This window comes from Hevea brasiliensis, unplaced genomic scaffold (genome assembly GCF_030052815.1).
Source record: "Hevea brasiliensis isolate MT/VB/25A 57/8 unplaced genomic scaffold, ASM3005281v1 Scaf238, whole genome shotgun sequence".
Classification (NCBI taxonomy): domain Eukaryota; kingdom Viridiplantae; phylum Streptophyta; class Magnoliopsida; order Malpighiales; family Euphorbiaceae; genus Hevea; species Hevea brasiliensis.
The window spans coordinates 18296-33391 of NW_026614738.1; the positions used below are offsets into that span (position 1 = coordinate 18296).

Consider the following 15096-nt stretch of genomic DNA (forward strand, 5'->3'; position numbering starts at 1 on the left):
TTCAGAATGAAGCATTTACAACTAAAAACTCTAAAATAACCTATTTTAGGTTTCTTGCCATTCCATAGCTCATAAGTGGTTTTCTTCAAAATAGGTCTAATCAAAATTTTATTTAAAACATAACAAGCCATATTAATGGCTTTCACCTAAAAATAAGTAGACAAATTATATTCATTTAACATAGTCCTCCCCATGTTTAAAAGAGTTCTATTTTTTCTTTCAACAACACTATTTTATTAGGGAGTCCTAAGAGAAGAAAAATTATTAGTGATCCCTAGTGAGTTACAAAACTTATCAAATTTCTCATTTTCAAATTCTCTACCATGATCACTCCTAATAGAAGAGATTTGAAAACCCTTTTCATTTTGAACCCTTTTTGAAAATTTCTCAAAAATATCAAAACATTCATCCTTATGAGTAAAGAATGCAATCCAAGTATACCTAGAGTAGTCATCAACAATCACCAAGGCATAATATGCACCACCTAAGCTAGCTACTCTAGTAGGACCAAATAAATCCATATGCAACAATTGAAGGGGTCTAGAAGTAGATAACTTATGAATTGATTTAAAAGAGCTCTTGACTTGCTTACCCATTTAGCATGCATTACACACTTTATCCTTTTGAAACTTAATCTTTGGTAGCCCATCAACTAGCTCATCCTTGTTCAAGTTTGCAATAAGGTCCATGCTAGCATGTGCAAACTTTCTATGCCAAGCCCAAGAGTCATCACTAATAGAAACAAAGCACTTGACATCTTTGTTAGACAAAGCATGCAAATCGATAACATAAATATTTTCAATTCTTTCACCAATAAACAATATTTTGTTATCACTCATCCTAGATACAAAGCAAGATTTAGACTAAAAAAGTAACTCTACAGCCTTTATCACATAATTGACTAACACTAAGCAAATTATGTTTTAAACTATCAACCAAAAGCACTTTGTAGGGGAGTTTTCCTTACCAACCTTACCTATTCCCACAATTTTACCTTTACCATTATCACCAAAAGTCACTTGCCCACCTCCATCTTTCTTTTCAAGTGAAAGGAAGAGATTGGCATTTTCGGTCATGTGTCTTGAACATCCACTATCCAAGTACCACTTGCTTTCAAGCTTTGAGGATTTCAAGCACACCTAAACATGATAATTCAATTTACTTTAGGTACCCAAATGTACTTGGGTCCTTGGGGGTTAGTAGTTTCATCATTAAAATCAATTATTCTACCATATCCAAGATGAATTTTCCTAATGGCACACCTATAGTTGGTATGACCAATCTTACCACAATAGTGACAATGTCCATTGAACCTTCTATATGTATGAGGGTGAGCAAATGGTCTCATATGAGCAATCCTTTTATGTCCATTATGTGAATGTGAGCATGAGGCATGATGAGTGTGATAATAGTTATTTGTCCTAGTAGCATGTCCCTAATGAAGGTTTGGCCTAGATGTAACTCTTCTAGATGTATATGTCCTATTTACATTTTATCTAAAAGCATGTTGATGAAATGAAGTCTTTCTAGTTTCATTACCACAAGATTTCTTTGGCTCTTGTTCTTTAGGATTGGACACCTTTGGATTAAGCACTTGGGGACTTGGCTCATTAGAACTAGATGCTTTAACAAAGATAGTTTTGGAAGGAGGTGCTTGGGCAAATTTACTATAGCTAAGTTCATACTTGATGCTAGGAGACCTTTGAGAGTCCAAAATTGTATCAAGTTTGTCCTTTCCTTTAGCAAATTTGGAAAGAGAAGTTTTTAGCTCAATAATTTCATTTTTTAACTTCTCATTTTCTAATGAGAGGTCATCTAAGGATTTTTGCATATCATCCTTTAAAGGTTTATCATCCTTAGTTAAGGTCTTATTTTCTTTCCTCAAACAAACCACTTCCTTTTTCAAGAGCTTGTTTTTCTTATGACTCAACGCAAGTTCATCATTCATAACTTTAAGTGCATTAACTAGTTCATTTTAAGAAAATTCAACAATATCATCATTTAAAGTTACCTCATTAGAGCTTTCCTCCATTGCCATGAAGCACATTTGGGCAACTTGATCACCAATCTCCTCATCTTTGGAGTCACTTGATTCATCCCATGTTGATTTAAGTGCCTTCTTCTTGAACTTCTTAAATGGGTTCTTCAATTTGGGACAATCTGTTCTAATGTGACCCGACTTGTTGCATTCAAAGCATATGGGAGGATCCCTCTTGCTACTTTCACCCTTGTCCTTCTTGAATATCCTATTTGGGATGAACTTCTTGTTTTGGAAGAGCATCTTCCTTATTCTCCTTGTCACTAGAGCCAATTCTTCCTCATCAAACTCATCATCTTCATCACTTGAGTTTTCAGAAGATATTTTAAAGGCAATGGCCTTTTTGGCTTTGTTATATTCCACCACTTGCTCTCTTTTGAGGGTCATCTCATAGTCAATGAGATTTCCTAAGAGCTCATCAAGTTGAACCTTGCTCAAGTCCTTGGAATCCTTTAGTGAAGTTACTTTGGGTAGCCACTCCTTAGGAAGACTTTTTAAAATCTTCTTTACTAACTCCTCATTTGTGAATGTCTTTCCAAGGGATTTAATTCCTCCTATAATCTCTACAAATCTATAATTCATCTCACTTATGGTTTCATCCGACTTCATCTTGAATAATTCATATTGATAGATAAGGGAATCCATCTTATTCTCCTTTACTTGACTAGTACCCTCATAAGTAACCACCAAGGCATCCCAAATTAATTTTGCAGTAGACTTCATACACACTTTATTATATTCACTTCTACTTAATGCACAAAATAGAACATGAATAGCCTTATCATTTAAAGCCACTCTTCTTTTTTCTTGCTCACTCCATTCACCCTTAGGCTTAGCTATATGCACACCATCTACAATTTTAGTTGGAGTGAATGGCCCATTTTTTACAACATCCCACAAGTCAATCCCTTCTGATTTAAGGAAATAATACATCCTATTTTTCCAATACAAGAAGTCATTACCATCAAAGAAAGGAGGTCTTACCACCGATTGACCTTCTTGTGCATTGAGGGTTGCCATTGATCTTTACTCCAAGATGATTAAATCTTGTAGAATGGAGACTAGCTCTGATACCACTTGTTGTCCCTTGTAGCAACCCAAGAGGGGGGGTGAATTGGGTTCTAATTGCAAAATTAAAAACTAAAAGAAATTTAGACACAAAGAAGAGTAGAGGAAGAATGATGACACAAGAAATTTATAGAGGTTCGGCTATCCCAAGCCTACGTCCTCTCCTCAAGGCCCTCCTTGAGAGTTAACTCCACTAAAATTCTTCTTTGGGTGAAGAATAAACCCCTTACAATCACCACAAGAGCAAACCCTTGCTCTTTTACAAATCCCTTTACACTAAAGAACTATTTAAAGCTCTATCACACTCAAAATTATAATAAGTGCTCACAACAATCTTGAATGAACTCTCAGAATAAAGAACTTACAACTTAAATATCCAGTTCTCAACATTAACTATGGTAGCTCAAGTTCTAGAGAGAAAGAATGAAGAAAATCTTTAGAACACAATAAATTTCCAAAAGATTATTGTTGTTAAAAACTTGTTTCCAGTCATAAATGGTGTTTAGTTATAGTTTTTGCAAGAAAATAGCCGTCGGGGGTACATTAAATGCTAAACTAGCCATTCAACCACCCAAAGCTCTATTTTATCAAGTTGTAGAAACCCAAGTTCAGCTGCCGAAGTTATTTACTTCGGCTGCCGAAGGTTGGAGCTCCAAAAAAATAGCGTTGGAAAAGTCACTTTCAGCTGCCAAAGTACTCTCTGGACAAAATGACTTTCAACGCTCAAAAACCATGATTTAAAGAATGAACTTCGGCAGCCAAACTTTCCACTTTCAGCTGCCGAAGTGCTTTCTGGACAGAAAGTGTCAAAAGGGCACTTAGGCTTCGAAAATGCGTAACTTTTTTACCGGAACTCAGATTTTCGATCCGTTTGAACTGTTGAAAAGCTAATTTGATAAAATTTTCAATGAAAACACTTTCAAAAACAAATTTGCATTTCTCAAATGTTAAAATTTTATTTTACTCCCCCTTGGTTAAGAAAAAGTTACAAGTAAAGACACTAAGAAATTAAGAGTTTAAAAAACTCATAACTTTTTTATCTGAACTCGGATTTTTGATCTATTATAACCATTGGAAAGCTAATTCAATGTATTTTGCAACTAAAATACTTTTCAAAATTAATTTTTCATTTTTGAAAAATTTATTTAATTTTCCCTTGATAAAGAATTAGGTGAAAACTAAGTTGAACAAGATATTCTTAGTACCACCGAGACTTGAGCCAACATAATTAATTAAATGAGATTTACAAGATATAAAATAAATAAAAGTTACATTGTAGGGTCTCATAAATATTTGCTTCCTTATCTTGCTCTTCCTTAACCTTGATTTGAAGCAATTTGGCAATTTTGAATCTAGGGCCTACAAACTCAACACAAACACTTTCAAAGTACATTAGTAGTGCACTAATTATTTATTATCATCAAAACATGGGTTAAGACACCTAGGTCCAACAATATCTTTTTAAGAAGCCCAACTTGGCTGAAGACCTTTTCCCCATGAGCTTTTCCATAAGACTCATACTAGGAAGGGTACTTGCGATATGGTTGATGCATGAGCGCAATCAATTAAGGTAAGTGAACAAGTATTTTATTTGTCTTTCAATTGTAGGAAAAAAATGAATATTGAGTTTGTTTATTCAATTACCAAGAAAAATGTATTTAAAACATGTGTTGACTAATGTAGGATGCATATTTGGCGCTTAAGGAGCAGTCGTCTCAACCACAAGAAGGGTGCAGCGACCCTCCTACTGTGGATGAGGTGGCACTATATTATCAAGTTGGAGGGGGGGGGGGGTGGTGTGGGGGAAGGAGAAGAAGAACAGGGTTTATGGCATTGGATCCCAAGCATCAATTTTTTACCCTAGCTCATCGCATGGATAATCTTCTATTGCATTCCATTATGCTCAGTTGAAGGCAATGGAGGAAGAGATTCAACAATTGCATCAAACTGTTGCAACGCTAAAAGATAGTCTGGCTACAATGAAAGAGAGAGACTGACAGCGCGAGCTAATGCTGGAAGAGAGACACTGACAACGCGAGCAAACGCTGGAGGAGCGCATGCAACAAATGATGCAAAACACGATAGCACAAATGATGCGAGGTATGTAGTTTACAACCCCAGCTCCAGATGCGACTCATCAGAATGATGGTAGAGAGGCCAGTGGTGGTGATGAGTAATGATATTGTTGATGACAAGTAGCTTGTTTTTTAGTTATTATGATATTTTATTTTTCCATACAGTACATTATTTTTATAACCCTTCACTATCATATATATATATATATATATATATATATATATATATATATATATATATATATATATATTGACTAATATTTGATATTTGATAATATTGTGATATTGAGGACTTAAAATTAATATTATATTATATGCTTCAATGTAGGAAATAATGCATTAAATAAAAAAAATAAAAAATTTTCTACTAATTTGAAATGGATTAGAAACGGATAATATTCGTTTCTAACCCAAAAAGCAAAATTTTTTGTTTCAAAATAATTTTACAAACGGATTTGAAATGGAATTTCCATTTCTATTTCAAAACTGAACACATTTCAGCTTTAAAAAGTGTTTTATTTTTATTTACAATTTAGAAACCGATTTAAAATAGAAATCCATTTCATAAAAATTGAAACTAAAAATATCAGTTTCTAAATTGAAACAGATTTTGAAACTAAAATACTGTGGTTTGTAAACTTTGAAACAGAATATCGTTTGCAAAATGATTTTAGGAGTTGAAATGAGTGTCATATTTCGTTTCTAATTTATTTAGAAACATGCAGTTTCTAAATGCGTTTAGAAACCGATTTTCACTGATTTGAAATCGAATATTCGGTTTCAAATCTCTTTTTTTCTTGTAGTGGCAGTAAATGATGTGCAACATATTTGAGGATTTTGTCCATCTTGTTCCCTTCTAGAATCGTCATGTAGAGATGTGTCAACGCTCGAAGCATCTACTAAGTCCTCAATTAATGCATCCGCTTGATGAGAATTGTTGCCAGTTGTATCCATGGCTGCATCTTTGGGCCAATCTTCTCTTATAAATTCATGAGGCTTTAATTGTTGAACTATGATTGAGGGATCCAGTGGATCCACATTTAATGTAGATCAAAAGGTTTTTAGGAATATAAAATGTCTTATTTACCCTTGATACTTTTAGAGGTAAAATTTTCCTCTATGTTCTACTCTTCCCTCCTTTAATAATTTCCCTCCAATCACATTCTCTTTTTTTTTAGTGAACAATAATAAATTATGTTTCCATTTTCAAGAAAAAATTGTATTTTTTTTTTGTTGAAACTATCAAATAGTGCATGTAATGGTGATAAAAATGGTGATTTTTTTTACTATATATTATAAATTAAAGCTAATATGAAGTATAATTTATGAGTTATAATATTAATTAATTATTTTTTATTAATTTATATTACATAAATATAATAATATATTATATTAAATGTAGTTAATTATACATTGATTAATTTATAATTAGCTATGTGACATGTAACATAGGTCATATGTGGAGGTTCATATAGTTAATTATACATTGATCAATTTAATAATTGACTATGTGACATGTAAAGTAGATAAGAGGAGAAGGCTTATATATTTAATTTTACATTGATCAATTTTATAATTTACTATATAACATGTCGCATAAATCACAGGTTAAGGTAAATATAGTTAATTTTATATTGATCAATTTAATAACTAACTATGTGGCATGTCACATAGATCATAGGTGAAGGCTCATATAGTTAATTGTATATTAATTAATTTAATAATTGACTATGCGGCATGTAATATATATCATAAATGAAATCTCATATAGTTAATTGTACATTGATCAATTTAATAATTGACTATGTGGCATGTAACATAGATAAAAGGTGAAGGCTTATATATTTAATTTTACATTAATTAATTTTATAATTGACTATTTAATATTTCAAATGGATCATAGGTTAATGCTCATATAGCTAATTTTACATTAATCAATTTAATAACTGACTATGTGGCATGTCACATAGATTAGAGGTGAAGGCTCATATAGTTAATTGTACATTGATCAATTTAATAATTAACTATATGGCATGTAACATAGATTAAAGGTGAAGGCTTATATAGTTAACTTCATATTGATTAATTTAATAATTGATTATGTAACATGAAACATAGATCAGAGGTGAAGACTTATATAGTTAATTTTACAGTAGTCAATTTTATAATTGACTTCGTGACATGTTACATAGATCACAAGTTAATACTCATATAGTTAATTTTACATTAATCAATTTAATAATTGACTATGTAACATGTAACATAGATCAGAGGTGAAGGCTCATATAGTTAATTGTACAATGATGAATTTAATAATTGACTATATGGCATGTAACATAGACAAAGGTGAAGGTTTATATAGTTAATTTTATATTGATCAATTTTATAATTGACTATGTGACATTTCAAATAGATAACTGGTTAAGGCTCATATAGTTAATTTTACATTGATCAATTTAATAATTGATTATGTGTGGCATATCACATAGATCACATGTTAAGATTCATATACTTAATTTAACATTGATCAATTTAAAATTGGCTATGTGGCATGTCTCACACACACACACACACACACACACATATTGTAATATTTTGTTTTTAATAAAAATATATATTTGCATATATATTTATTTTATTTTTAGTATTTATAGATAGCTATATTATTTAAAAAATTAAGAATAAAATGTTTGCATATACTACCAAACATAGAGAACAAATTTATAATAAGTAAAATATTTTAAAAAGAATGACAATATTTTATAGCATAGAGGGGAATGTATGTTCAAGAGTATAATTTGAGAGATTCTTCAATTAATAGTCAGCAAAATTAAAAAAGCCACCTTATAGTCTCAAAAAACAAAAACTGGTGCCATAATAATGTTTCCATATTTATGATGAACCTCTATTGGTTAGATTTAAAAATGCCTTTACTTCTCCCAAAACCAAACATATTTTCTTTTAGTTTTGGAAGAAGAGAAACCTCTTTTTCTCCTAAACTAATTCTCTCTTCTGCCATGCAAAATCATTTCTCCATCAATTGTTTTCGTTGACTCTCTTTGTTAATGTGAGTTCACAAAGTACCCCGTTAGGCACAAATCGAAGTGCATTAGGGCCACCTAAAGCCATTTATCTCTTTGTTGCAGAGTCTATAGTAGAATGACAGTGAAATGGCCTACAAGAGTTGCAATTTTCACCACATATTTATTTATGGAGATCACAAATTGGCATGAGCACAATTTTTTTTACCCATTTATTTATTCTTTTTCTCCCAAACCCATCCATCCTTTTTTTTTTCTTTCAAATTCATACAATAGAAAAAAAAATATATACTTGATGATTGCCTATGAACCTAAACTATATAATGTAGACAAAATTAAGTGTTTTTTTTTTTGGATATACCTCAATCTATGTTAAAATGTTGATCATTTTTTGTGTTTTTTTTTTTTTGAAACCACCTTAATCTCATATATCAATGTACTTTGTTCAACAATGGTTGAAATATAATCATGCGTTAAGTGCTTTTTTTGGGTAAAAAAATCACTCCCAGGACAGTCATTTTGTTATAGTTCAATTTGTTATAGTTTAATTGTGATAATTTCTTTAGCAAGTTGATTATTTGGTTGTGGTAATATCCTCTGTCAAATTGCATTTTTCTAATCATAAGTTGATTGCAATGATTGTCAAATTGCATTTTATTATATATCACTCTAATCCAAATATGAATATTTCTCACAGAAAATCCCTACACACATCATCCAATAATTAGGCTAGCCATTAAGAGATTATGTCATTTGTCATGTGCAAGGTTATAAGGAACACTCTTGGAAAGTAGGAGTCACATTAGAACATTTTCCAAATAGAGATTATCCTGTTGCTTTTCTTAATGAAGGTTAATGATATTGTGTGAAACCTCTATGGATCATATGTTTCAAGGTTGTTTCACATAAGATTATTGATGTATCTATATTCATGAGAAATGGGTGCAAGGCAAAATATAGAGATGCACCTCCTCCACTTGTTAATGATGCTGCTGATGAACTACAATATGATGTAGTAGAAATACCTGCTGATAGAGGCTATGTGGAAGATAGTGATAAAGATAGTGATGACGATAGGGAAAAAGAGAGTAACGAAGATAATAAGAATTGGCATCTTAACAATTAAGTGTTGTTAAATTTCTATCCATTTCATTTTTTTTTTCTCTATAAGATTAGTTAAGCATACATATTCTAACAATACAAATCTATACTTTTTTTAGTGCATCTATATGTGACTCCACTGAAACCAAAAGATCCAAGATTTATTTATGGGCTGAACAAATATAACTACAATACAAATGGTTAGTAAATCTTTAATATACTTTTTATGATGAGTCATTATAGTTGATTTTTATTAGTGTTTTATAAATATTTTCCATTTATACTCATATTTTATTCTTTTTCATATTATACAATAGAACATTCCCATTGAGTTAATTAAAATTCACATTGGAGCTATGAGGAAGAGGTTGTATGTTTACATCATTGAGAAGTAAATATATTAGAGGTGTGAGTATGTGCCAAGGAATAATGCCAGAGTGATGAAGAAAGAAATGATTGAGAATGGATGGATCTAGTTTCTAGTAGTCCAAAACTTGAAGAAAACTGATACAATGGAGTTCATCATGACTGCAAATGAACTAAAATATGTTCTCTTTTATGCCATAATTTAAAGGCAAAATTATAAATATATTGTTTTTTTATTTACCATAAGAACAATATATATAGGAGAGCTTTAAAATTTAATCGGTTGGATTCGATTTATAATTTTGATAATTTTATTTTCATAAAAAAATAAAAAAACTAAATCGAACCGAAATTATTAATATATATAGGAAATAAAAAAAAATTGAATCGAATCGAATCGAACCGAACCGAAATCAAAGAAAACCGAACCGAACCTTACCTTAAGATTTTTGAGTTTTGATTTCTAATTTTTTTTGTTTTTATGTTTTTATTATTTAGATTTAATGTTAAAAATATGAAATTTTATAAATTTCGATTTGATTGATTTAAAATCGAATGTTCGGTTCGATTCTCTCTTATCAATCGGTTTGGTTCGGTTTTTAAAATTTTTGATTTTTGATTTTCGGTTTTATCGGTTCGGTTCGGTCCGTTTGCACACCCCTAAATATATATGTGTGTGTGTGTGTGCGCGCGTGTGTGTGTGTGTGTGTTATTTAAAGAATTAAATTTTTAAAACCTTTTTTGCTAATACATACTTTTAAAATATGGATGGAGGATTTTCATCTCACTTAGTTGTTGTGGTTTTAGATTCAAGTTTTATACATTCTACAATTGTTTATATTAATAATATTATATTACTATTTGTTACATTAATCTTATTTTATTATAGTTTCTTATATTAATCAACTTAAGTTATAGTTTTTTAGTCAAGTACAATATATAGTGTTAAGTACTATAATAAGTAAGAATTAGATAAGGTTACAAGTTTATAATACAACAACATCTCATGCATGTTAATTCTCATTTTGTAACGTTGAAAGAAGAAGAGAATGATTGTTGAATCTGACTTTAGGATGATTGACTTAGCCTCCGATCTTTCTTGCTAACTGGATTACTTCAAGCATTACCCGAGCTTCTCCAAATAGAGACGAGGAACAAAAAATTTCCTTGGCTGACCCATTATTATGAGACTCTAAAAATGATTTCTATCCACCACTGCATTTTTTTAATCTCTTTTTTTTTAGCTTATATTGTTGTAGATTAGTTGAGGAAGTAATAATAAGTTTAAGAGCATTCAATACTATAAAAACTATAAACAAGATCTACTACAATCAATAAATTTCTTACTAAGTTATGATACAATCCATTTTCAAACTTATGTCATTACCTAAATCTTAACAATTAAGTAAATCTTGTCCCAATCTATAGTGGAATTCTTAACTCAAAATCATTGTAATTCTTTTTTTTTTTTTTAAGATTGTTATGTTATCATTTCTAAGAAAACAACACTATCTTTTTTTATACTTAATTCATTTGTTGACATTGTAATTCAATTATTAAACAATTAATAGAAAAAAAATGTAAGCAAAAAATATGAATTTCCATTAATATTTAATCTTTCTTTGATGAATACAAACTAATATACATCCCAATAAATAAAGCAACTATCAATTGATTGACATTTGAATTATTAGATACATTCTCTTTCTCTATAATTTCTATATTTGATGTTGATGCAATGACATTAAATGATAAAGTTTCTTCATCTAAAGATGAACTTGAATTTCTCTTTGACTCAAAATAACAATTATAAGCTTCAATAGCCTTTGCCTCCGTGTCATAAGATTTGTATAAACTCTTGCTAACTCCAATAACGTTAAGTGCAAATTCATGCCATGAAGCTTATATTCTAGGATTAGCACCTTCAAAAATAATATAATACTTTGTATTCTCCTTCCTTTACCTATAATAACTTGAAAAATAAAAAATAATAGAAAAAAGGTGGATTCAAAGAATTGATATTATCTTGTTTGAAGATGAAAGCAACTACAAAGATGACTCTAATGGAAAATGGAGGAAGTGGAAAAAAAAAAGATGAAGAAGAAGATAGAAGGGGTGTATCTCATGTAAATGTTGGGCAAGAAGAAGAAGATGAAGATTTTCTTGCTGGAGAAAGGGAGGGAAGGAGGGCTTACAGAAGGGGCGGTACATAAAAAGAATGAAGATAAAGATGAATATGTTCTTGAATAAAAATTGAAGAAAAATGAGAGAGGGGGGGTACAGAAGACTGGAGCATATAGAAGAAGAAGGAGATGAAATGAAAAAATAAATAAATATAGAGGTAAAAAAAAAAATTAAAGTGACAAGCATATATTAATTGGCATATGCATAAAAGGTAGCAACTTCACCTTGAGACTTACAATTATTAATGGATGAGAGAGAATTTGTAATTTGAATTTCAAATTCTACACATTATTCAAAGAAAATCTCTACAAGGACAACAGTATAAAAGCATATATTTTTAATGAATGAAATTACACAAATGACCCCATTGATCCACATTAAATGTGGATCTACTTGATCCTTCAAACTTTTTCGTTAATTGTTTGCATCCACTAAATTTTTCACTTGTGATTTTTCTTCCAAAGCCTTCTTATATGCCAACAACCAACCAAAGGCTTAAATTACCTCTCAAAAGTTAGTGGTCTTAGCATCTAGCAATTTAAAGAATCTGCAGTTCTCTTTTTAAAATGAGCACAATATAGCATTAACCATCTGTCATATAATTGGTGGGTCCATTCCCATCACTGAACCGTCATTGGTCTTTTCTGCATAAAAAAAAAAGAAAAAAAAAGGCCAAATACGAAAAATTAGAAGAAAATAGTAAAATTCTACCTCATAAATACCACAAAGGAAAAAAAAAAAGCTTTATTGTGGGTTCTTCAAGCTCCAAAATAACAACACCAATTCAATAGTTACGGAAGCATAAAATTCCTATCAACAGTCATATATGAACCTTATGATACTTTTACAAATCATTAGACATTTTGCCACTGGTTTTTCACATTTGAATCAGATTCATCCCTTTTGAAGTCAATAACTTTAAGGACATCAACTAAAATTTGAATTCTGCTTTCACATACAGCCATTATTGATTATGTAGTTAACAACATCAATGACCTCCTTTAATATAGAATCAGCTGCATATAAGTTGTAACAAATGTACTATATGCAATGACATCTGGAAAGCCATTATTGATAATGCATTTAACAACTTCAATGGCCTCCTCTAATGTAGAATTAGTTGCATATAAGTTGTAACAAATGTATCATATGTAATGACATTTGGAACAAGCCTAGGATCCTTCATTTCTGAGAAAATCTATGAAGCCTCTTTCATCCTACCATTTCTACAATATATAAAAATAGCAGTATTGCATGTGTTAGAGTCTAAGTCCAATTGGAATTAGGAAGTATAATTAATTTAGAAAGTATAATTAGTTTAGAAAGTTTAGTAGAATTTAAATTATAAAGTTTAATAATTAGAGTCCTAAAAGGACTAGGTTTTAGTGGCCTATATATATGAATAGTTGGTTGGCCATTATATGGAATGTATTGCAGAGAGCCCACAAAGTGGAGAGGTGTGTTGAATTTCGTGAGTTTTGTTTGAGTGATTTTGAGGGTGAGAAAAATAATTAGTGGTTGTAATTATTTTTCCTTGATAGTGAATTTGTTTGGTGGAGTAGGCTTACGCCGAACCACATTAAATTTTGTGTTCTTTATTTTGTGTGGGTGTGGTTTTTTCATAACAAGTGGTATCAGAGCTGTGGTTTGAGATGTAAAAGATGGCGAACATAAAATTTGAGGTGGACCTGTTCGATGGAAAAAATAATTTCAGTTTATGGCAAAGCACTGTGAAGGATGTCCTTGTGCAATAAGGATTAATTATAGCATTGAATGAAGAAACCAGCGACCATGAAAGATGATGATTGGGAGAAGCTTCAACAAAGGATTGTGAGTACGATTAGATTGACGTTAGCCCCAGATGTGAAGTACAATGTCTTGGAGGAGACCTCTCATGTTGTTTTATAGAAGAAATTGGAGAGCCTGTACATGTCAAAATCACTCACAAATCGCTTGTACTTGAAGGAGTTATACCAACTCAAAATGGATGAAGGTACTGATGTGAGAGATCACCTTAATATTTTTAATAAATTAATCACCCAATTGGCTAATGTTGGTGTGAATGTTGATGCAGAAGATAAAGCCCTCTTACTTTTAACCTCTCTCCCACACTCTTATAAAAGCTTGGTGACAGCTCTAACAGTTGAGAAGGAGACTTGGAAGGTGGAGGAGGTTATCGTAGTTATCTTAGATAATGAGAAGTTTAAGAAGAGAAGTAGTAACAATGAAGGTAGAGCTTTTGTTACTGGTTCTAATCATAGTTAAAGCAATCCATGTAGAAATAATTAGAGAAGGAATAGTAGATTGAGTTCAAAACTACGAGTAGACCATGAAAATAGAGAATACTACTACTGTCATGAGAAAAGTCACATTCAATACCATTGTATGAAGATGAATGAAGATTTTGTAGAGTTTAAACAATTCAAAAAAAGTCACGGAAAAGAAAAAGAAGGAATTGCTGTAATTGCAATTGATAATGGTGTTGACAGTGAATATTTAAATGTGAATGATGATAAGGAAAAGGTAAAAGATCCATTACGAGATGAGTGATTAATAGATTCTACTTACCCATTCCATATTTGCTCAAAGAAAGAGTGGTTTGATGTGATTGAAGAGAAGGAAAAAGAAAAAGTGAAGCAAGCCAATGGAAACAATATGGAAGTTGAAGGTATTAGAAGAGTGAAGATCAAGCTGCATGGTGATCAAGTAAAAGTGTTTGATGAAGTGAGATATGTTCCTAAATTTGAAAGGAACTTAATTTCCTTGGATAAATGGGATTTTTTGGGTTATGGGTGTTCGATTCATGGTGGAGTCATGAGAGTTAGCCGAGGTGCTCTTGTGATCATGAAGGGTGAGAAGATTGGTACAAAGAATCTCTACAAATTGGAAGTAAGCACATTGATTGGAAGAATACAAGTAGAAGCAAGAGGCAACATTAACAATCAAGAATGCAAGGAAGTACCCAAGAGAAAATTGACTTTTGCAAAAATTGTGAAGACTAATTCCATTTGACTTGGAGGTGGAGATTGTTAGAGTCCAACTCCAATAAGAATTAAAAAGTATAATTAATTTAGGAAGTATAATTAGTTTAGGAAGTTTAGTAGAATTTAAATTATGAAGTTTAATAATTAGAGTCCTAAAAGGATTAAGTTTTAGTGGCATATATATATGAATAGTTAGTTGGTCATTATATGAAATGTTTTGCAAAGAGCCCACAAAGTGA

The 15096-nt window shown here is 31.0% G+C and overlaps 1 protein-coding gene across 1 annotated transcript; it reads right to left on the reverse strand.

Annotated features, from left to right (window-relative positions):
* Positions 1-596: 596 nt before the first annotated feature.
* Positions 597-3058, reverse strand: LOC131176781 (uncharacterized). Its single transcript, XM_058141816.1, has 3 exons — positions 2012-3058; positions 1791-1918; positions 597-840 (listed from the first exon to the last, which is right to left on the reverse strand). The coding sequence occupies exons 1-3, from the start codon at positions 3056-3058 to the stop codon at positions 597-599; spliced, it is 1419 nt and encodes a 472-aa protein (XP_057997799.1).
* Between the last annotated feature and the right edge of the window lie 12038 nt (positions 3059-15096).